At 31.9% G+C, this 24,815-nt stretch overlaps 6 protein-coding genes and 1 long non-coding RNA gene across 7 annotated transcripts; 3 read left to right on the plus strand and 4 right to left on the minus strand.

The window, feature by feature from the left end:
• Positions 1–894: 894 nt before the first annotated feature.
• RpL5 (ribosomal protein L5) lies at positions 895–2,279 on the minus strand. Its single transcript, XM_047056274.2, has 5 exons — positions 2,142–2,279; positions 2,008–2,080; positions 1,683–1,933; positions 1,243–1,623; positions 895–1,177 (listed from the first exon to the last, which is right to left on the minus strand). The coding sequence occupies exons 1-5, from the start codon at positions 2,142–2,144 to the stop codon at positions 983–985; spliced, it is 903 nt and encodes a 300-aa protein (XP_046912230.1). The 5' UTR covers positions 2,145–2,279; the 3' UTR covers positions 895–982.
• Positions 2,230–4,985, plus strand: LOC124493192 (uncharacterized). Its single transcript, XM_075732446.1, has 4 exons — positions 2,230–2,307; positions 2,383–2,432; positions 2,484–2,842; positions 2,914–4,985. Exons 2-4 carry the CDS (start codon positions 2,406–2,408, stop codon positions 3,335–3,337), a joined length of 810 nt encoding a protein of 269 aa, XP_075588561.1. The 5' UTR covers positions 2,230–2,307; positions 2,383–2,405; the 3' UTR covers positions 3,338–4,985.
• fand (Pre-mRNA-splicing factor SYF1 fand) lies at positions 4,068–7,047 on the minus strand. The gene is made up of 3 exons (XM_047056265.2): positions 6,882–7,047; positions 4,347–6,813; positions 4,068–4,267 (listed from the first exon to the last, which is right to left on the minus strand). The coding sequence occupies exons 1-3, from the start codon at positions 6,918–6,920 to the stop codon at positions 4,200–4,202; spliced, it is 2,574 nt and encodes an 857-aa protein (XP_046912221.1). The 5' UTR covers positions 6,921–7,047; the 3' UTR covers positions 4,068–4,199.
• A 60-nt stretch (positions 7,048–7,107) lies between these two features.
• drosha (ribonuclease 3 drosha) lies at positions 7,108–11,329 on the plus strand. The gene is made up of 5 exons (XM_047056262.2): positions 7,108–8,166; positions 8,229–8,398; positions 8,477–10,791; positions 10,856–11,001; positions 11,084–11,329. Exons 1-5 carry the CDS (start codon positions 7,230–7,232, stop codon positions 11,182–11,184), a joined length of 3,669 nt encoding a protein of 1,222 aa, XP_046912218.2. The 5' UTR covers positions 7,108–7,229; the 3' UTR covers positions 11,185–11,329.
• Positions 8,162–11,916, minus strand: LOC124493200 (uncharacterized). Its single transcript, XR_012832316.1, has 3 exons — positions 11,406–11,916; positions 9,018–9,400; positions 8,162–8,947 (listed from the first exon to the last, which is right to left on the minus strand). It is a non-coding gene; the product is annotated as an uncharacterized LOC124493200 (long non-coding RNA).
• Positions 11,917–12,092: 176 nt separating this feature from the next.
• Positions 12,093–20,735, plus strand: LOC124493184 (atrial natriuretic peptide receptor 1-like). Its single transcript, XM_075732376.1, has 11 exons — positions 12,093–13,041; positions 13,761–14,666; positions 14,730–14,985; positions 15,044–15,198; positions 16,945–17,406; positions 17,476–17,712; positions 17,782–18,071; positions 18,137–18,278; positions 18,346–18,579; positions 18,669–20,452; positions 20,526–20,735. The coding sequence occupies exons 1-11, from the start codon at positions 12,957–12,959 to the stop codon at positions 20,577–20,579; spliced, it is 4,605 nt and encodes a 1,534-aa protein (XP_075588491.1). The 5' UTR covers positions 12,093–12,956; the 3' UTR covers positions 20,580–20,735.
• Positions 20,635–24,696, minus strand: LOC124493185 (transient receptor potential-gamma protein). The gene is made up of 9 exons (XM_047056264.2): positions 24,322–24,696; positions 23,239–24,224; positions 23,003–23,087; positions 22,333–22,923; positions 22,174–22,247; positions 22,072–22,123; positions 21,946–22,015; positions 21,687–21,881; positions 20,635–21,614 (listed from the first exon to the last, which is right to left on the minus strand). The coding sequence occupies exons 1-9, from the start codon at positions 24,504–24,506 to the stop codon at positions 20,745–20,747; spliced, it is 3,108 nt and encodes a 1,035-aa protein (XP_046912220.1). The 5' UTR covers positions 24,507–24,696; the 3' UTR covers positions 20,635–20,744.
• Positions 24,697–24,815: the final 119 nt, after the last annotated feature.

A 24,815-nucleotide genomic window follows, 5' to 3' on the forward strand; every position in this document is an offset into this window, starting at 1 on the left:
TTGTTTTTTATTACAAATAAATTGAAAAACCATTCATCATCAAAATGGTTATTGATTTTTAATTAAAAATTACACTTGAAACCTGTGATTTGACAAGGAAAAATTAAATCGGTTGTTGCTGCAATCAAACAACAACAACAACAAAGAAAAAACATTCGACAATGACCTATAATTTATATATCTGTTTTGTTGTTGTTAAATGGATTTTTCTACAGATTTTCAGATAATTACCATGTTTTCCCCATCATTTTCCTTTCGATCGCCAGCCACCGCTCCACAATGTGATGATGCATCAATTTTATTATTTGGTTTTTCATTCAAATATTTGTATTGAAATTTTTCCACACAATATTGAAATGAATAACTGAAATATCACTAAAAACAGTCAGGTGATTGATCCATTTATTTTTAACGAGATTAACATTCTTTATGATGATAATTATATTTATATGTCATTATTATTGTCTCTTTATTATCACTGATGTGTGTGTGTGTGTATCTAATGTCTATTGTTTGACCCGAAAGCTTGACATTGGTGGTGGTGGCGACAACCACCGTGGAGAAACAAAATGGAAAGGAAAGAATTCAACTGATGATGATGTCAAATAAAACATTTTTTTCCATGTGATTCATTTGAATCGATAATAAAACATAAAAAACGAGAAAAGAGATAAAAATGGGTTTTTAGGAAAATTTTCCATTTTTTTTACCGAAAAAAATCATGATTGCATATCGTCGAGGTATTTTTTTTTTTGTCATTGGGAAGAGAAAAATTTCCTTAAAATAAAAAAAAATTCAATCATGTGGAAACCATCAACGGAATGACCGAAAAAATGAATGAATGATAATGCACATCTTTTGTTGACGCAAAGAAAAATTTTGTTCCAATTTTGGTTTCTTGTTTCAATTATATCATCATTTATTTTCATGAATGGAAATTATTCAGAAATATTAAAAATTGTAATGCAAATTACATTCATCATTATTCGCCTTTAATTTTAGCCAAAACGGCTTGTTTTCTTTGCTCAATTTTATTCTTACGTGCAGCCAATGTAAGTTTCTTGGCCTTCCACACTTTAACCTTTGTTTTATCCGATGGTTTGGTTCGTTGTTTCTTCGCCGGTGGTGATGGATCATTACGGATTGCTTCATGAGCTTTTTCATAGATGTTTTCAAGCTATTTATAAAAAAAATAAGAATCAATAAAGCTTTGTTTTGATTGAAATAAAGAAAAAAAAATACCTCATCGCTAGTGATACCAAGTTTAATGTATTGAGAAAATTGTCGTTTATATGCTTCTTCGTCTTCTTCCAAAAGTTTTTTCATATATTCGGCTACATGTTGACCGAATATATGATTACGATGAACTTCAGCATTAAATTCTTTGGATTCATTATCATATCCAGGGAAACGTTTGGTCGAATGAGGAATATCGATACCACCATCGGCTGCACCTTTCATAACACCGAATACACGTGCACCAGTTGTTGTACGTGCTAAACCGACATCCAAATAAGCACGGAAAGAACGTGGTTGGCCATCAATATTCTCCACTGTATATTGTTCACCATTCACTTCTTCAGTTCCTTTATAGATGCCGTCAAGTTTGTATTTTTGAAGCAACTAAATTTGGGAAAAAAATTTGGATAACTTGAATTCTTATTCAATTTTTGACAAATTACCCGACGAGCAAGCAACAACCCGGTACAATAAGCGGCAGCATAATTGGTAAGACCAACTTTGATACCATAACGTGGCAATTCATGAGCATAGGCAGCACAAACAATTTGATCACCTTCAATTTTAGCGTAGGCAATCTGACAAATAATGTCTTTGTTTGTGAATCGAACAATCAAACGATATTTCGGTGTATTGTATTTGTTCTTGTCTTGAACAACCAACCGACGGCGAGCATAGTAATCGGTTTTGCCCTCTAATTAATAATAACAAAAAAAATACAATTAATCAACTAAAAATTTTAAAGAAAATCATCAAACTATTATATACCTCGCCTCCTTTTGAATTTAACCTGAAAACGTTTGAAATAAGCTTTGTTCTTGACGACTTTGACAAAACCAGCCTAAATATCAGAAAATTAGTCACGTTAAAAATTCTTTTTCATCAAAAAAATTGACACAAACCATTTTTATTGAAAAAAAATTAAAAAAAGTTCAAATTTGAAAGCCGAAACAAAAACACAGACACACGATGAAAACGTGAAAGGAAAAGAAAACAGTTCCGTCTGCGTGCGTGTGTGAATCGCGCGTGCAGCTTTTTTTCCCCACCTTATGTTTGACCGTTCATATAGTACGTTTCACAATAAAAACATTCGATTCGATGATGAAATTGATTCACGCGCGTTTTTTCTCTGCAATTGGTTAGAAATTTAATTGTTTTTTCAAAAAATGTCCGATTCTGAATTGTTTTCTGAGGTATTTTTTCAATACAAAAAGACTATTTTTTTAGAAAATTTCATTTTATAGGACAATTGTGAGATCGAAGATTGTGTTCCATCGACTCAACTTGATGATAAGCTCATTTTCAAACTTTTGGATGATGATGTCAATAATGAAGAAACTCTTCTCGAATTAAGTCATCGTGATGATTTTCCCTGTTACATCTTGAATGCAATGCATTATAATGATGATTATCTCATTGGAATAACAAATCTAATTCGAAGATTGATGAAGATTGACCATGAATCGGTTAATCGTTGGGTCGGTTTAGAACAATTGGATGGGGATGGTGATGAAGTTGTTTCAATATTTTCTTTCTTTTTTAAACTTTTCGGTGAACAAACCGAAGCATTTGCCTATCCTGAAGTTATCGAATATAAAGATTTGTAAGTTGAACCAACTGCATGTGAGAAATAATTTTTTTTTTAATTTTTGTCAAATTTTTTCAATTTCAAAGAAAATTTAGTCTTTATGATTATGTTGCATCCATACTTTGCGCTTTCATTTTGACACTAAATGAAGAACAATTCGAAGAAGCTGAAGAATTTTTATTTGATAAATTATTCTCTTCGGATCCAATCAAAGCTTTAATGGCCTCGGATATCATTTGTTTCATGTGTCGAGTTTCAAAACCATTTGCATTGGACATGGCTGAAGTTTTGTTCAAAACAATGAGTGAAATCTGGTTTGAAGATGTCAAAACCGCCTCATCGGAACATCAATCGATACTGCAAGTTTTGCAATTTACCTATCAAATTTTGTTGAATCTATCGAAACGTATTTTTAAATTCATTGATAAAGCTCATTTTGATAAATTAGATCAATCATGTCCTCATCATACCAATCTAATGATTTGGAATAATTTCGATTTCAAGGATTGAAGATATCATTGTGCCGAAAAATAAGCGCGTTCTCTATGAAAAAATTTATAATCACACAAAATTCATTGACGTAAAACCCGATGATTCAATTATTTATTCATTGGTTAAAAATTTCTTCAATTCAACCAACGAATATGATGCATTGTTACATCTAAGACTTCTGAACAATATCAAGACCTTTTTGAGTTATTCCAATTTCAATAGTATAGTGTTTAAAATCAAAAACCTGTTGCTTTCTTCGAATCAACTATCCCAATATCGGTTGGAATTTTCCATTGGCTGTTTGAAATTGTTAAATGCTTTGGCCAATGCCAAAGATGAAAACTATAAAAAATCATCTTTCAACATTAATTTATATCAAGTTATTGTCGCTTTATTCGATGAATGCAACAACGATTTTGTGAGCAAACTTTATTATTTTGCCACATTACCAAACATTTTCCAAAATCCATTATTCGCCAATATTTTGGCTAACCTAAAAGATTCTCGAATCAAAACATATCTCATTTTTCAAATCAAATATTATCAAGATAAAAAATCATTGCAACAAGATGAAAAAGAAATTTATATGAAACAATTGTATAAAACTGATGAACTTTCTATACCATTCGAAGCTCGATACAAATATATCGATTCCGAAATCAAAGACATTCCAATCGATGAATTATCTTTTGATCATTTTAATCTCTTTCGAAGAAATGAAAATCTTTCAGTTGTAAAAAACGAACAATTGATTAAAGAATTTCGTTTGTTTATTGAAAAAATGAAAAATATCCATTTCGCCAATGATGAAGAACGGCAAAAATTTATGCTACTATACAATGAGTTGGGTGAAATTTTCAAACAAAAGTGATAATCATAATCAATCATCATCGTCGTCGTTTCGTAAACCTCCAAAAACTTCTTTTGGAACCATTTTTTGTTCAATTTCTGTTTCAAATTTAAATAAAAAAAATATGTCAAAGTTGATTTTGAATAAATAAAAAAAAATCCAATTAATTATAATTACCAGTCAATTTAGTTTTAGATGATTGTCCATTTTCGTCTTCATCACCATCGCTTTGTTCTGCATCCAAATCTTCATCGTCATCCAGATTTATTTCATCTGGATTGGCTGTATCGGTAATGATGATGGTTTCATTCATTTTATTACCATTATTCGTTGCTGAATCTGATTTGACAAATTGTACGGCATTTTTAATCTCTTGTTTTGTCTGTTGATTAGCTTCTGCAGCGATGTTTTCCAAATCATTCATTTTGTTATTCTGTTCTTTATCCTGTTGATGGAAAGCAGAAGCCATCATTTGTGCGGACATGAAATTAACTTGTGTATTGAATGTGGCCATCACTGAACGTTTTATTCGAAGCATTTCTCGTACCGTATCTTCATTTCCATGTTTTATCTCAAAATCTTTCCACGCATTCCAGAATGTAGTGGCCGTACGTGGATCACATATCTGGCTACAATGTGCATATATGGCACGTGCACGGTCAATTTCACCCAATTTTCGTTCGAGATCGGCAAATTTCAAACACATTTCACGTGCTTCAGCATCTGGCAACATTTCGATTGCTTTCTCATAGATTGATCTCGTATGTGTAACGCCAAACATTTCGGCTGCTTTACGAATAAAAATATTGAATACTTCCATTCGTTCGGATGATGGTACTTTTTTCGTTGCTCGATCATAAATAGTGGTTGCATTTCTAGCCAAACCATATTCTTCTTCACATTTAGCATAAAGGAAAAAGAAATGCTTACAATATGTTGCCGGACAATATTCTAGACATTGTTCAAATAGATCTCGTATACGTTCCAATTTGGAACCTTTATATCGTCGTAGAAATTTCGTTAGATATGTATTCCAAATGTCGAAAACATTTGGCCATCGAAACAATGCGATACCTTTCTCATATGCTTTGAATGATTCTTCAAAGTATCCGTTTTCCTCGAGGAAAAGGCCATAATTTATGATTATTTGCGGTGTGACGATTTTCAATTCAATTATTTTATCATACACTGCTTTTGTTGATTCAAATGTTCCAAAACTTTCCTCCAAGTCGGCATACATTGACCATATTTTCAATGATTTATATAAACGGTTCTGTACCGATTCGGATTGATCATAATATGATGTTTTTCTAGTTGGAATAGAAACGGCTCTTTGCATTAATTTTAATGCCGTTTCGAAATTGTTATTACGCACTTCCATTTCTACCCATTCACACCAAACATTGGCCAGATCTTCAACTTTTACGTATTCAACTGTGACGGCTTTTTCGAAAATTAATCTTGCATCTTCAAGCTGGCCATTAGATTCATAGAATTGGGCAAATTTTACCCACAATAAATAATACTTGCCGATTGCTTGTTTTGCCTGTACAGTTTGTACAGCATCACTATAAACTTCAACAATCTCGGCTGGTTTATTTTCCAACAGTTTAACTCTTTTCAACCATTCTTCAACATTATGTGGATTTTGTCGCAATGCAACATTGTTCAATAATAACGGTCGTCGTTCGATGATATCTTCATATCGTATCATTCGTAAATCCAATTCAATTTCATCATCTTCACTTAGATTCTCTTGATTCATACGGATCTGAATCAATTTCTCTTCACTTTGTGTGTAAGCATCGAAAATTTGTGAAAAATCACGAACAGTTTTAATGTTGGCCAATGCTTCTTCGAATATATCACGTGCTTTATCAAATAAACCGCTACGAGTATAATATTCGGCTAAACTAATCCATAGTTTTCCTTGTTGATCAACATATCGTTTTATGCCTTCACGAATAATTACATCAACATTGAGTGAATGAATTTCACCCGGATGACGGCATAGAATTTCGGCTAATTCTGTCCATAGTTGATGTTTAGATCGACCTTGTTTAGAAACGAAATGTTCATCATTTACAATTTCTGTCAATTTCAATGCAGCTTCATCCCATCGTTCTATCGAGATCAGATAATCGATAAAATCTTCAGCTTCTTCTGGCGATAACATTAGATAACGACGATAAACACGAATCGAGGTTTCGGGAAGATTATGTGATTTAACGAATTTTAAATATAATGGCCATATACGATTATGTTGAGTGATTGGTAACGCTTGTAATGCACGATCAAATGTTCGCCGTGTTTTGGTCAAATCACATTGTGAAATTAAAAATTGTAGATATTCGATCCATATTCGTGGCATTTTATGCATAAAAACCAATGAACGTTCAAAACAATTATTCGAATCCTTTACGAGTGGATCAAATATTGATAACGAACTTGTCTGTTTAACGCGAAGCTTAAGATAACTATACCATAGTTTATAACTACCAGGCATTAATTTCAAAGCTCTTTCATATAATAAATTGACAACATTGTTTGATGATTCTTTCTTATGATCAATATAACGCAACCAATGTTTGATTGAATAAGAATTTCGGAGAATATCTTCTTCGTGAGCCAGATCTTCTTCGCTCTGTGTGTGTGTGTAAAAATAAATTCATTGAATTATAAAAGTTTAACTTTTTTCACAACAATACTCACGATAACAATAGATGAATTTTTCTCCGTATCATTATCCATTATGATTTTTTTGAGATGAAAATTTAAATTTGATGAATCAAAGATTTTTAGCCGGCAAAAAATTCAAGCAACAAATTCGTTTCAAAGAATATTGTGCGTGTGTTGTAACTGAGTATATTTTGACACTAGTTAGACTATTCCGACATTGATTGTCCATTTTTTCGGGATTCACACAGCATGTATTTTAATTCTCAAATGGTGATGATGATGATTTGGATGGATCTTTTACTGTGATTTGTGGAATTATTTTAGTCTGCTTGTAGATAATTTAATATATCCAAAATTTCAAAAAAAAAAAACACAAAAAACATGGACAATAAAAAAATTCGACTAGCTAGTCCAAATACAGTGAATGAATCTAATAATACTTCGATCAATTCCAATCAATCATCAGTACCACCAATAACAACATCGAATTCGAATGAATTAATTTTTCCTTTTTTAAACAATCCACTACCGATCCCTCCTCATACTCATCCGATTGGATTATTTCCACCCAACATGGCCATATTTCCACATTTAAATCCATTCTCGTTTTCACCGATTCCTTTTTCATCTCCTTTCGGATTACAATGGCCACCACCACCACCACCATTTATTCCACCATCAACAACATCTATTCCACCAATGGCAAGAATATTGCCGCCACCGCCACCACTGCCTGCTTTCAATCGAATGACTACGACAACGACAACAACAATCATTGAAAATAATCCTAACAATGTTATACGACCACAAACTCCATGTTCAAATTCCAGTACCACGAATGTGATCAAAAACCAAAATTGTATTCATAATAATAATAGACATCATCATATTGTATCCAAATCTTATAGTCATCGAGATGATGAAAAACGAAATAATAATCGATCATCATCATTTGATCGTTATAAAAATGATGACACTCGAACAAGATCTAATCGTTTTAATAATGGTGGTGGCGATGATGATGATGATGAAAAATACATGAATAAAAATAAAATTCAAGAAATAATGGATCAAATTTACTCGAAAAAAATCATTTATAAACGATCAACACCATTAGAACCTTATTATAAACAAAAACCGTTGATTGTTGATAAAGATGAAATCATTCAAACTATTGAAGGCACACAACAATTGATCGATCTTAGAGATAAATTCAAAAATGAAATTCTATCACGTGCCGAACGTTTTCGATCATTAAAACCAGCGTTTAGTTTTCCAAAACGAAAAATCAAACTGAAAGCACATAAACATCATCATGGTAAGCTATTTATTATTCAAAAATTTTGTTCAAATTTAAATTTTTCTCCCACCCACAATTAGATAAATGCGGATATTCATGTGCAAGCGATGAAAGTGATTTTGATGATAGTAGTGATTTCAGTGATGATTCCGATGATGAAAATGAAAATAGTTCAATGAAAGAATTGGAGAGGAAAAAGTCTCATCCATATCGATTACATGAAGAACTTTGGTATAATGAACCCGGTGAAGTAGATGATTTTCAATGTTGCTTTTAACACAAATGATTCTATTAACAAATAATTTTTTGTTTTTGTAACCACAAATAGATGAATGATGGCCTATTATGTCGTTGTAGTTTGAAAGCACAACGTAGTGGCATCCGACATGGTATATATTTAGGTGAAGGACATTTACCTCCATGCGATCCAAATACGAATAATCGTCATCGGCTTTATCATTATGTTGTATCGATTAATCCGAAAATTAATTTTCTCGCCAATGCACCAACGAAAATCAAACATGATGATCATATTTATTATTTCGAAGGCTATTCATTATTCTCACATTTTCCGATACCGAATTCATTTCCATCATGTAAAATTATACGCTATAATATTGGCTATGAAATTACATTCGTTGAAGATGATTTTCCACAAAATTTTTGTGTCGGTGATCTTGATCTTATGTTTGATTATATTTTCTTGGAACTATTAGAATTGGTCGATCTTAATGTTAAAGCTAAAGATGATGATAATGGTTGTAATCGTTTCCATTTCATGCCAAGATTTGTTCGTCTACTAGAAAATGATGGTAAAGAATTACTTTCAATGAGTTTGGTACTCGAATATTTGTATCGAAAATCTCAACCATTAATTGATGACTCAAAATTAGACCACTATTCTCGTATGACCATACATGAATGGAATACATTTGCAACGAAACATAAAGGATATCTGATCACATGTCCATCAATGAAACCATGTTCGATACGTGTCGATCAAGTTGACCGTGAAAAAGATGATATCGTTGATGACGATAATAATCGAAATGCCGATCAAAGTCGTGATGATGATGATGATAAATTTCCCGTAATTGTTCACTTTGGAATTCGTCCACCGCAATTAAGTTATGCTGGAAATCCTAAATATCAGAAAGCATGGCGTGATTATGTGAAATATCGTCATCTATTGGCCAACAAGGAAAAAGTTACATATGATGATAAAGAAATCCTATTGCAAAAAGAAGAAAAACTACAGGAAATGCGATCAAAAAGTGATCTAAAACGTGATGTAACAGTGGTAGTTAGTAGTAAAGGATTCTATTGTACAGGTCTGCAATGTGACATTGTTCAACATTCATTGATCATTCCCGTATTAATTAGTCATTTAAGATTTCATTATTCCTTGCAACATCTCGAAAAGATCATTGGATATACATTCAATGATCGATCATTGTTGCAACTTTCACTTACACATCCTTCTTATAGAGAAAATTTCGGTACAAATCCGGATCATGCCCGTAATACGTTGACCAATTGTGGTTTACGTTATCTTGAATATGGTGACCGAAAGGTACATTTCATGAATACCCGTAAGCGAGGCATTAACATGTTGATCAATATTATGTCACGGTTCGGGTGTAATGAGGAGACCGTTTCGAATATCAACCATAATGAGCGTCTAGAATTTCTGGGCGATGCTGTCGTCGAATTTCTAACATCTATTCATCTTTATTTTCTATTTCCCGATCTGGAAGAAGGTGGCCTTGCAACATATCGTGCTGCATTGGTACAGAATCAACATCTGGCCGTATTGGCACGTAAATTACAATTGGAAAAATTTATGCTTTACGCTCATGGATCAGATCTATGTCATGATCTTGAACTAAGACATGCAATGGCCAATTGTTTTGAAGCATTCATGGGTGCATTATTTCTTGATGGCGGTATCGATGTTGCTGATCGCGTTTTTTCCTCTACATTATTTGATGGTGATGATGAACAATCTGGATTATTGCACAAGATATGGGTGAATTATCCACGCCATCCAATACAGATACAGTATCCGAATGGTGATCGTCATCTAATTGATAAGGTAAATCGTCTTCAGGAATTGGCAAAATTCGAACAAATGACTGGTATCGAATTTCAACATATCCGACTGTTGGCACGTGCATTCACACATCGTAGTGTTGGCTATAATAACCTAACATTGGGTTCAAATCAACGAATGGAATTTCTCGGTGATACTGTTCTACAATTAATTGCATCCGAATATCTTTATAAATATTTTCCCGATCATCACGAAGGACATTTATCATTATTACGTAGTTCATTAGTCAATAACAAGACACAGTCGGTTGTTTGTGATGATCTGGGCATTATCGATATGACACAATATAATTCGATAAAATCCGAATTAAAAACAAAAGATCGTGCTGATTTATTGGAAGCATTTATTGGTGCACTTTACGTGGATAAAGGTATTGATTATTGTCGTACATTTTGTGAGGTTTGTTTCTTTCCACGATTAGAACAATTCATTATGAATCAAGATTGGAATGACCCGAAATCAAAACTACAACAATGTTGTCTAACATTACGATCGGCCGATTGTGGGGAACCAGATATTCCTACTTATAAGTACATAGTTTTTTTTCCTAGAAAATGAAACTTTAATTTCAATTTGATTCTTTTCCAACTTTAGGGTCATTGATAGTAAAGGTCCAACGAACACACGAATCTATGAGGTTGCCGTCTATTTTCGTGATGATCGATTAGCCACTGGAAAAGGTCATAGTATACAGGAAGCTGAAATGAATGCCGCCACTAATGCTCTTCGATTATCCAAAGGTTTTTTTTCGAATTTTGCTAATTTATTCAATAATTTTTTTTTTCTCTCTCTCTCTCTGTTTTTGTTTGTTTGCAACCATAGAACTTTTTCCACATCTAATGCTGCAAAAACGAGTCATACAACGAAATATAATCAAAACAACGACAATAAAAGATTCACGTGATGGTGAAACATCATCATAATAATATGGATGATCAGATTGATGATAATCGATTTCATTTTTTAAATATCTAGTTTTTATTGAATTTTTTTTCGATTATTAATCGTTCTTTTTTGTGTGATAATATAATATAATAATTATTAAAATTAAAAATTGCCAAAAAGAAATGAAATTGTGTCCGATAATCATAGTTTTTTTCTTAGTTAACAGATGGTAGTACTTTCATAAATTGAAATTAAATACCTGCAACTTTTATTTCAAGTTCATTGAAAATAAACTCAAGGCTCAGAACAAAAATATCATTGATCAAACCAAAAAAAATTTCGATGCCACAAATGAATGTCGAAGATTCCAATCGAAAAGCATAAATCTCATCCTGACAAGTTGCCGATAACATCAGGCCGTACATCAAACCACATAGGTTTTGTATACAACAACAACAACAAACTGAAATCTATTTTGCAATATAGAATCTTCAAAATGTCCAATTCATATGAATTTTTTCTTCTTTCCGAGTCTTTTTGATGAGCAAGCGTAAAAGAAATGGAAAAAATGGCCGATTTTTTTCTTTTTTCGGCATAATGGCTATCACCAACCAAGAAAAAAAAGAAAAAATCTTCAAATTCATTGAGAATGATCGGTTCTGGTATACCCCATATATGGAGTGTGTGTGGATCCTTCAAGAAGGGCGGAAATTCTTACATAACATCGATATATAGTATTGTTGATTGAAGAATATGAATTGTAAACTATATGTGTGCGCGTGTGTACTTCATATATGATCTATATATCTTTTGGTATTCATATAATAATAGTGTTATTATTTTGGTGATGTTGGAAGTTTTCACTGATGATGATGATGATGATGGTGGTGGTGTCCACGATGATGGTGGTGGTGGCGGTAGTTATCACCAAAAACGATGACGTCAATTCATCCTGTTCGATCATTTTCTAGTGTAAATTGAGTTCTGGTAGGAAAAGAGAGAAAAAGAGTTTTATTTTTTTATCCAATTTTTCATTCATTTTCTGGATTATAATGATCACCATAATGATTGCCAGTGTATTGGATATTTGATTGTTGTTGTTGTTGTTGTTGTTATTGTCATCATTCAATACTATAGAAACAAAAATGATTCGGGTAGCCATTGTATTAACCATTGTTGTTTGGTGTCAAATATCATAATATGACTATGTCTAAGTTATTTTAAGTCATAACACATGCTGATTTACATATAATCCATTTATTTTTGTTTGTTTGTTTGTTGTTGTTTTTATTATTATTATTATTATCTCTATGGACGTGTCCATTATCATCATCATATCCATATATAATATATTATCAATCAACAATATTGTCATGTTTACTGTTGTGAAACTTTAATTTTCCAAATTTATGTTTATTTTTTTTTTATGGTGACATATGCCTGTTCTTCCTTTTTTGAAATTTATTTGATTCGATATTGGTTATGATAATTACAACATAACGAACTCATCGATTTATGAAACAAAGATTCATTTTTTTTTTGTAAAAAAATCAATTACCGAATTTTTCTCACTTTCTTTACCAATTGGTAACCATTGATATGAAATGAATCCATTAATCAATCATTTCAAGTTGAATTGATATAAAATTGTGAATTAAAGAATTTAAAAAAAGATGTGAGCTTCATTATTGTGAATTTTCATCGACCACCAATTCAATCATTTTGATAGTTTGATTTTATTTAGTTCCTTTTTATTCATTCATTCATTCATCATTGAGTCAATTTGCCACTCATCACAACCAAACAAACGATGAAACAAATTTATCTAACTACATGTTTGCTATTGTTGACTTTGAATCTGATCGATGCATTTCAACCACAACAACAACAAAGAGGTATGTGTGTGTTTGGTACTCGCATTCGAAAACAAAAAATTATATTATTCATCGAATTTCATTTCATAATAATCAAAAAACATCCAACTTTACTTATTCCCCCAAACAACAAAAACGTGTCATTCATTCCTTTTGATTAATTAATTGATTATTTGCCCAAAGAGGGAAAAAATCGAAAGAATTTATACCAAATAATTTTGGGTAAATTCACATTTCTACCACACACACACACACACACACATCAATTTTATATATCAAACAACAGATCAGACAATAGATAGATAGAGAGATCTGACATTGAAATTGAAATCATTATTATGCACATGCTCCAATCATCATCATATGAATGGTTTGGTGATACCGTTCCTTTTCCGTGGAAAAAAATTCCATTGATTATATTGTGATGACAGGAAGGATTTTTTTTCATTTTCTTTTTTTTCTGCTGCTATATATTCGAGTATAAGAATTGAAAAAGTGATAAAGAAAAAAGAAATTCATTGATTTTGTCATGTTGGCGTGTCATGAATTTGGCATGTTTTTTTTACGACGACGACGATAATGATAACAATTTATTGAATCAACAACTGTTGTTGTTTTCAAAATGGAATTTTTTTGAATTTAATTAGCTAAATGGAATGACTTTTTTATGGTTACTTGAAAATAATAATTATTATTCATTTATATTTCTGTCATTTCTGTTTTGTTTCGTTTGTGTTTAGTTAAACCGCAAAATAAATATGAACCATTTTCAACAAGCTATCTAAGAACACTATTACCATATGGTGGTGGACATAATAATGTTTATTATCGACGACCATCACAGCAACAAGAATTCGATCTTCGACGGCAACAGATTGATGAAGATCCATCCGAAACAGAAGCAGCAGCAGCAGCATCAATCCAACAACAATTGGCATTATTAAATGATGATGCTGGTGTTTTTCTCAATGGACCCGAAGGACTATTAAGTAAATATAAGAATTTAAATAGACCTATTTCTGTTGCTGCTCTACAAAGGAAACAAACATACAATCAACAAAAACAACCAATCAGTGATGAGGAATTGAATAGACTATTTGTTTCCATACAGAATATACAACCACCAATCGATGAAAGAAATGATGATTATTTGAATTTGAATGATGAAAATAGAGCATCCGAACAATTATTGGATTTTGCCAACATTATTGGCAACAGGCAACCCGCTGCTGCTGCTGATGCTATTATAAATGATAATATAAACTATGGAAATTCCGATTTCAATCGAAAATGGAAATTACAGAAACATTTAACATCATCATCATCATCATCATCACCATCATCAAATCATGGGCAACAGCAGCAGCAACACCAACAAGCTCCGGTTTATCGTGAAGAAAATATGGCAATACCATATGATGAAATTGAACAAACTAAAAAAAGAAAGGAAACAAAAAATGTCAGTGTTAACAATAATGGTGATGATAATCAATCATTAATGGAGAAAAAAAGGTTACAAGTACCATCGAATGTTATGAATAATGAACATTCGATACAAGCACCGAAATCATATCAACAATCAATTATTAATACGAAAAGTTCGATTCAATCAAAATTCAGTAGTTTATCGGACATTTATTTCATAGGTAATACAATTTTTTAATTGAACGAGCATTATCATCATTAATTTAATTCAATTTTTATCATAGCAATCGTTGCCTGTGTCAGCACGATTGCCATATTTTCAGTGATCGGTGCCGGTTATTGTTTCTATAAAGTACAACAAAGTAACAAAGCTGCTGCAGATGTGGATTTCCCTGCATATGGTGTAATAGGACCTGTTAGTCGAAATGATGGTAATGATGGAAATAAATGTACATCACCGAATAATGATCGTAAATTAGTGCAAAGTGCACAAATCTATCATTATCATCATCAAAAACAACAGATGATTTCAACCGAAAAGCAAGTGAAATGATTGATTGTTGAGTCCATTTTTTAATTTTTTTTTTTTTGTTAACAGAAATTCCAATGCACCAAAAAATAGTACTCTTGGTTCAGATATTGAATCAGATGAAGAAAATGAAGATGGTGAATACACCGTATATGAATGTCCGGGTCTTGCACCAACGGGTGAAATGGAAATTAAGAATCCATTATTTCAAGACGATATCACACCAATGTCATCCCCATCAGTAAATGGTTCAACAGCAACAAGTAAAGATACAACACCAAAAGATAATGATTCGAAACAATCAATAAACAATCAACAACAAAAACAATCACAAAAATTTGATAATAATCTAAATAAGAATGGAAAAACAGAGTAAAATTTCAGACATTAATAAATAAACAAATGTGATGTGTTTGTCCAACAACAACAAAAAAGGGTCAACAACACAACAACAAAAAATTATTCATCAAATTACAAAAATCATTCATCATCACAATCATCAATCAAACATCGTTTGTTTCATCTATCTAATGATAATTAACAAATCATAGAAATAAAGAGAGATTTTAAAGGTTGCTATGCGATGATATATATAATGATCACACACACACACACACATACACACGCTTACAAATTTACACCCAAGATAAAGACATTATATAACAAACGAAAAATAACTTTTCTATAGATACAACAACAACAAACACAAATATGAGACCTGACACACACCAAATACCAATAAAAAAACATAGGACACATTCAATGGAGATTCTGGATGAATGAAAAGTGAAAATCAAGAAAAAAAATGACCAAGATTCAGGAAATAAAGAAATGATTCGAATGATTGCAATCTTCAATGATTCTTCAAGGCAAGGATACACACTCACACACAGACACGCAGAAAAAACACACACACACAATATTGTTGTGGACAGAAACAACAAAACAAAAAAAAAACTAATCAAATATTTCTTTGTTACTCACAATTAGATGATAATAATAATGATAATGATGAAAAATTTTATTCTCGTTATAATGAAGCGATCCCCACCTATCCGATTACCGTAAACACCGTTTCATATAAATAAAACGTTTATAAATGGGCCACTTACGTTTTGTTAATGATCATTTTGTTTCGATATATGATTAGGTTGATTTGATGATTTTATTGACAAAATGCTATAATGAAAACTTGAAGAAAATTTTTTCGATCAAATCGAATGTTGAGAAATGAATTCGGATATCATCAAAGGCCATTCGTAGAGAATGTGTAAAACATTTGTTAAAAAATTTTATTAATTTTTTCCTATCTTTTTTTTGTCATGAATTATCCGCATTCACTTGTGAATTTATTTATATTTAATGTGTGGGCATCGACCGATAATAATAAGAATAATAATGACAAATGGATTGATTGGTAAATGGTCAATACGTTTTATTTTTCTCACTTGTAATTCTTATTAAAAAATTTATTTCGTTTTTTTTCAGGCTAAATAAATATAAAAAAAACAAACGAAATAACAGATAAGCAATTATGGAACTGAATCCCGTTTCGCATATCTGTGTTTCATTGTATATTTTTTTTCCAAAGTAAACATTTCAAAATGAAATTGTCAAGATCACCTTCAACGATAATGACAATAAATCTTTGATTGCCACCTGCAGACACAACAGAATGAAAAACAATTCTATTTGGAATGAAATCCAAAAAAAAACAATCATTATCATTTTGGGTATTGAACCAGGTCACATCGGTATCGTAACCATTTTACTTGGATGATTGAAAATCATGGAACCTTTGTTTTGTTTTTGTCAATCAGTCATATGGTTTGCATTCAAATCATATTCAAAAATGATTTTTCATTCTGAATTTATGATCACCATATTAATATCGTTATTTTTGTTTTATGATTCTTCCAACAATGTACAATATCCATCTCAAAGATTCAATATTCATAACAACAACAACAATAATGTAAAGAATCATATGGAACAACAATCAACATTGAATATTAATGAACATGAAAGAATCGATTCGAACCCAGAATCATCTTATCCAATGCATAATGTAACCGTTTTAATGTTAATTTCTAATCAAAAAGAATTACCCGTTCATTATGAAACATTAAAGCCAACAATGGAATTGGCTTTGGATGAAATTCGTACAAAATATTCGCATATAAATTTTAATCTAATCACCCGGCGTGATCATCATGATTGTGAATCAAATTTAATGGGCGCAATTGTGGCTGAACATTATTTCAATGACCGAATAGATGCATTAATCGGGCCAATATGTACGAAAGGTCTTGAACAGGTAGCACGTTTAGCATCATATTGGAATCTACCATTGATGACAGCCGGTGGTGTTGGTGTACAATTTTCCGATAAAACCATTTATAAAACATTGACAAGAGTATCATTTGCATTGGGTGAGCAATTCATTAATTTATTAATTATTAATAATGAATCTGGTTTTTTTATTTGTCATCAAATATCAGATAGAGTTGCATTATTTTTCATCAAAATACTACAGGATCATGATTGGCATCACATTTCAATGATTGTAGATGAAAGCGATTCACAAAGTTTGTTGATCAAGACGAGTATTGAAACAAAATTTAATGATATTACAGATTATGAAATCTTTTTGGACAAACAAATCCTATCTGATAAAATTCATCATGATGAAACATTATATGATAGGTATTTGTTACAGGCCAAAAAATCGGCTAGAGGTAATTAACTTGACTTTTTCAGTTTGTTTGTTTTCACCATCATTTCATTTCATTTCTTTTTGGTTCCAGTTTTCTTTTTGACCACAAACACAGAAATGACCCGTAATTTATTGATCCATGCATATGATTTGGATATGACAAATGATTATGCATTTTTTGGTCTTCAATTACTGAACGATGGTGATGAAAATTTCGGATGGTATAAACAAGGAGATAAAAATAATCGTAAAGCAAAAATCATGTGGGATTCATACATGACGATTAGTGTTCATGTTCCAACATCACCGGAATATAATCTATTTGTGAGCAAAGCATTTCGTAAAGCTTCCAATGAATTTGACGGCATTTCGGATAAAAACGTAAATGTTTTAACAATAGTTAAATGACGTTTGATTTAATTTCAATGTTTTTTTTTGATAATCAGATAAATCCACTTCTTGCAGCTTTATATGATTCTTTATGTTTTTATGCTCTGGCATATAATAAATCCATTTCATCAAATAGTAATGCCACTGACAATAACAATAGAATTAATCGTTATCTTTGGAATAATGTTTTTCAAAATGGTTTGTTTCCTTGGAAATGACTTTTTATTCTTTGAAATTGATTTGTCTTGAAATTCAATTAACAAAGGTTTAACCGGAGAAATGTATCTGAATGAAAATGGTGATCGTGAACTTGATTATACATTGAATGATTTTGATGCTGAAATGGGCATGATGCGACCAGTAATGACATTTTATGGACGTAAACGATTAATCAAAAGAGTCGATGGTATTCGTATTCGTTGGCCAAATGATTCGATAGCACCACCAGATTTTCCATTCTGCGGCTTTGATGGTAATGCTGAACATTGTCAGCATAAAGGTAGTTCTAAATGAATTTCTGTGGTGTTTTTAAGAGAAAAAAGATTGAGATTTTTATGGTTAATTTATTTTTGTCCAATATAAAAGTAGGACCATTGGCCATCATATTGACATTGTGTACCGTATTGGCAAGTTTTACATTCATATCCTCAGCAGCTGCTTACTTTATAATCAGAAAAATTAAATCCGAAAATGATTTGCATAGTAATTGGTGGCAAGTACATTACGAAGAGATTAAATTTCCCAATGAACAAGCGGGTAAAAAATCATCATTATCAACTGGAACATTCGAAGGTGATGGTACTACAAAATCAGATAAAACATCTGTAATGACAAGATCGGTCACACAAGTATCAGCAACGCATTCATTGAATAGTGCTTATGGACGATCAGGGCCAGTATTAGTTGGCCATTTTAGAGGCATACGAATTGCGTTTAAATCGTTGAATATTAAAAAACTTTCAATCGGTCGTAAGTTGCTCATCGAATTGACTAATATGCGTGATTTATTACATGAAAATTTAGTCAAATTTGTTGGCCTATGTATCGATGAGAATAATACCGGTGTGGTCACTGAATTAATGATGAAAGGAAGTTTACGAGATATTCTCGAAACGGAAAAAATACAGATCGATTGGGCATTTCGTTATTCAATCATAAGCGACATAATTGAAGGTATGATCTATCTGCACAACTGTGCATTTGAATACCATGGCCGTTTAAAATCGACCAATTGTTTAATCGATGGAAGATTTATGGTCAAAATCGGTGATTATGGTCTACGAAATTTATTTAAACAAATTGGAAAAGAACAAGAAGTCAATCCTCGGTCATTGTTTTGGACAGCGCCTGAACATTTGCGTTCAACTGAACCCTACAAGTGTGGTTCAAAAAAAGGCGATGTTTATTCATTTGGCATCATTCTTCAGGAAGTGATTACTCGATGTGAACCATTTGAATCATCTACGGAAGATAAATCTTGCCTGGAACCAACGGAAATTTTGGATCGTGTCAAAATGGGTGGAGAAGTACCGTTTCGACCGGTTGTAAATTGCGAAGATTGTCCACGTAATCTAATTAAACTAATGGAAACATGTTGGAGTGAAAATCCTGACATTCGACCAGATTTCGTTAAAATTAAACCATATTTTAAGAAAATTTCAAAAGGTCTTACTAGTACAAATTTTTTGGACAATCTCCTGAATCGAATGGAACAATATGCAGAAAATCTAGAAAAAATTGTCGAGGAAAAAGCGGCCATCGTTATTGAGGAAAAAAATCGTGCCGAAGAATTATTGTATCAGATACTACCACAATTTGTTGCTAATGAACTAAAAGCAGGAAGACACTGTGTACCAGAATCATTTGAATCCGTGACCATATTTCATTCGGATATTGTTGGTTTTACAACAATTTCATCACAATCGAATGCAATGCAAGTTGTTAATCTATTGAATGATTTATACACATGTTTTGATGCTACTATTGGCTATTTTGATGCATTCAAATTTGAAACAATTGGAGATGCTTATATGGTTGCATCTGGGCTACCTATTCGTAATGGCGATAGTCATGCCAAAGAAATTGCAATGATGGCATTGAAATTATGTAAAGCGGTAGACAAATTTCGCATACCACATCTACCGAAAACGAAATTAAAACTTCGCATCGGTATCAATAGTGGACCATGTGATGCCGGTGTTGTAGGATCGAAAATGCCTAAATACATTGTATTCGGTGAAACGGTTATCATTGCCACAAAAATGGAAAGTCATGGCGAACCGATGAAAATACACATATCGGAATCGACAAAAAAACTATTGGACACATTCAAATGTTTCAATATTAGTGAACGAGGAAAAATTAATATCAAGGTATGAATTAGAAATGAATTTTAGCAAAATTTCCAACAAAAATTGATTTCTTTTTCTTTCTTTCTAAAAACAGGATAAAGGTGAATTTTTTACCTATTGGCTTGATTCAACAATTGAACCATTATAATCATGCTGAATTGGTTTTTGGAATTCTCATTCAAAAAAAAACCTATTGTGGTCGATTAAAGATGAATTTTATTTTAATAGATCATCGTTATGTAAACTTAGAATATACATGTAGCTAAACATTGTTGGATTAATAAAAAGAATTATTAATTATTAATATGAAAATTTATATCCAATGAGAATCTTCATCTGTGGTAGTTTTATCATCATCTTTAATCATCATTGATTGTGATTTGATTGTTTCATTGGAAAATGAGCCTGATTTATTCACAATGGATTTATTTGTCATTGTTTGATTATGTTGTTGTTGTTGTTGTTGTTGCAATGACAACATAATAGGTTGACTTAATGACATTGAATCTAATTTTCTAGCAAATATTTGTCTTTTAATATTCGCATCGATTACCATTCGACTATCGATTGTATTATTACCATAGCTACCATCCGTATTCATTGTTGCATCACTTTCAATTGAGTCTTGACTTTGTGAAAATGTTTTCACCTTTTCACGTTTGGTTTCAATCATTTGTCGCCATCTTGAATGTGTTTTTTTATTCTGAACAAAATTCTGTGCCGTTCTATAGAATTTATTTTTTATCACACTTGTTGATGAACGAATTGATGTTTTCTGTGAATCGGAAATATTTGTCGAACTTTTGTCTTCAAAGTCTTCATTAATTTCGAAACTTGTCACATTTTCTTGATTATCATTTTCGACAATTGGATGATCAAAATTGAATCCTTTCATTAATCGCCTTTCACGTTGTCGGCTTTTCTTTCCCATGTGACAATTACTATTACTACCATTACTGAGTACGGTATCGAAACCATGTTTAGAGCGGCGATGTGATCCAAGCATTTCCAATAGGTCATAACGAAGTGCACTGACCTCTTGTTTAATTTCATTACAGTCATCTTCGGTAACACCACGTTGTCGTTCCTGTATCCGTTGTTCATTCATAATATAACGACGAATTAATGCACGTACCACTTTATGATATTTATAATCTCTTTCATTTGCGCGACGTTGTTTTCGCTATGTGATCAGACATCAGACAACAAGTTTATTTTATTAATAACGATTTTTATTTGAAAATTTTATCCTTACTTTGATTGTACGCATTGCTTCATTTTTACCACGTTTAGTTTTGCCTAAACAAAATTTTGCCAGCCATACGATCGTATGTAGAACGGTTTTAGGTGTCGGTATTATATTGAATGGAGGCGGGACAGTTGCACCATCACTGAAATAACTCATCCATAATTTACTTCGGGCAAATTTCCATTCCGTATCCGCTTGTTCCTGTTTTAATATTGATAAACAAAGATTGATTTTGATTTTGATTGAAAAAATGGTTGAAACTCACACTTATCGATTGGTATGAATGATTCATCATTGCTATGAGTAGATTCAAAAGAACGGCTACATTTATGATACTAAAGAAAAAAATTCAATTTTTCAAGTAAAAAAGAATGAAAAAACTTTTTTTTACCTATAAACACCAAACATTAATAAACCCCAGAATCTTGTATAGCTTTTGATGCCTATAGTGAAATACGATGAAATAACAATGGATTAATTGGAAATCACATACCGGTTAGTTCAAAATTATCCAAATCAATCAGACCAAACGTTGCCCAGAATAGTGTCTGTGTTGATTCAAATAGACTGTATGCATATATAGTGATGTGAAAATACATTGAATAAACATTGAACATTTGTACATCACATCCAATTTTTGAAAATGGCTTACTTTGCAAAACGTCTCCATGCTAAACAGGCATTTGGATGTAGAATTTCATTAATCATGGATTGTGATTTCATTGATTCATCCAATGAATTTGTTTGAACAATACAGCTCTGTTTTTCCATATCGGCATAATACCACAATAGCTGATTCATACCACATGCAAATGAAAACAATACCAACAAATAGATGCTAAAAAATTTCAAAATATCAATAACCATACGACCAAGCGAAATCTGTAATGGTCCTAGATATGGATTCACTGAAAATATATAGACCAATTTTAATGAACTAAATATGTTTGCCGTTGCAAATAGCCCTTCAGATAATAATATTGGATCAAAATCATCCCAATTCTCTCGTTGATATGCTAATGATGATACACCATTCATTATTTCTTTTTTCGTTTGATAATAGGCAATAATACGTAACGTAATTGTTGCAACATAGATGGAATTATTAATGAAATCTAATATATTCCACATATCGCTTAGATATTCACTTATGCCAAGATCCCATAGCTGTTTTATTTCACTCCAAATTAGTCCAAATACCCAGGCTAGAATGCATAATTCAATATATGATGGCAATGATCCTCTGTGATTTGTTGGTTGATTAGTGAAACAAAAGAATTGATGATTGAGTTTTCAATAAACAAAACATTCAATGTTCGAACCTTTTTGTCGTTATATTAATGTTTTCCACGGGATTGATGCCAAAAATGTTCGATTCAATACGTTGTGAAGCTAACATTAATAAAACTTGGAAAAACAAAAAAATTAAAACAAAAAATAAAATTAAATTTCATCTTTTTTCTGATCAATGATTGTCAAATTTTTTTTCTCTGCATGCGCACACACCAAACAATTGAAGATGACTGATTTTTTAGATTAACATTGACCATGAACTTACTCAAAAATGTAACATAACTAGCCGAATGGCATATGAATTTGATGAATGGTTTTTTAATAAATTTTCCAGCTGTTGAATATGGAGCCAAAATGTATGCAATGGAAAGCAATGGAAAAAGTATTCCAATGCCGATCAATTGAAAGATTTGTATGACGATATTTTTGCGCCGAAAACCAGGCAGACCTTCGTACCATATGGATGCTAATAATTGCTGAACACTGGCATGAGCGCAAAACATTTTCTGTTTAATTTGTATTGCCAATTTCAGTCTCGATAATTGTAAACGTTCTTGATCTTCAAGTGGATCACGATCTGGATCATAATCAAGTAATATTTCCAATTCTTCACTGGTTCTCGTATGATCTAAAAGCGCCGTAGCAAATAATTGACATTGTTTACGTAATTGTAGGTATTCATTCTTGAATTCTGGTTCAAGAAAACTTAATCGTCGTAATTGCCAGCTAAGATCGAATGCGGTAAGGATTGGATCTTTACTATGAAGTGCTATAAGTGATGGTGATGATAATGCTTTGAAAGCATTGATACGTGACCGTGAATGTCTTAGACAATCTTCTTTGCTAGCCATACGGCATTCTTTACATCCACATCGTGTACCATGTGGTATCGGTATCGGTGATATATTACGATCCAAGATAATTTTAACAATTTCATAATTATTTCGATGAGCAGCTAAAACCAATGGCGTAATGTCATTGGTGAATGTTTCACGTTCGAATGCTTCCCATGAATGTGGCTGACCCGGTATATGAATCTGATCTTCATGATCTAATAGTAACTCAACGGCTTCGACAAAATCTTCATTTATAGCATGCAGCAAAGCATCTTTCATTTCAACACCGGCCATCAATAAGAGTTTAATCATTTCAATATTTTCATTATCAATGGCCATCAAAAGACCACTTCTGCCTAATGGATCACGACAATTTATGTTGAATTTGTTCATTGAATTAATCTGGCAGATTATTCTGGTTGAATGAATGAAAAACAAAAACATTTTTTATTCAAATCCTAACCAATTGAAATGGAAATCATTAATTTTGTTGTTGTTGTTTTTATTGTTACCTTTTCACGGCCGGAAGATCACCACGTTCGACGGCAAGCAAAAATTTCTTCTCCATTATGGTCAATCGATTGGGAACATTGGTTTGGTGCATATTTTCCGGGAAATTTTCCTTAACAATATCCTCTTCGATTGATGTATGTAAATTTTCTCCATCGCCAATAGTCTGTTCAGAGTGATTGTCCATTTTTTTCTCTTTAATTAATCATTCATGTATTTGACGATTATTTTGATTATGATTGAAATATAAATGGAACGAGAAAAATTTAAAATTCTATTCAATATTCACAGACAATAAAAGATTTGGCAATAAAAATGTCAATAAAAAAAAGGCGAATGAATGAAGAATATGCGGAATGCAAAATCGAAAAATTCTATCATCATCACCAATATTGAATAGAAATGATTGCAGAATTTAATAGTCAAAATGATTATTTTAGTCTTTACATACACATCGTTCAAGTTGCACTTTTGAAGCATTTAATTTTTCAAGAAT

Source organism: Dermatophagoides farinae, chromosome 1, assembly GCF_024713945.1.
Source record: "Dermatophagoides farinae isolate YC_2012a chromosome 1, ASM2471394v1, whole genome shotgun sequence".
Lineage (NCBI taxonomy): Eukaryota > Metazoa > Arthropoda > Arachnida > Sarcoptiformes > Pyroglyphidae > Dermatophagoides > Dermatophagoides farinae.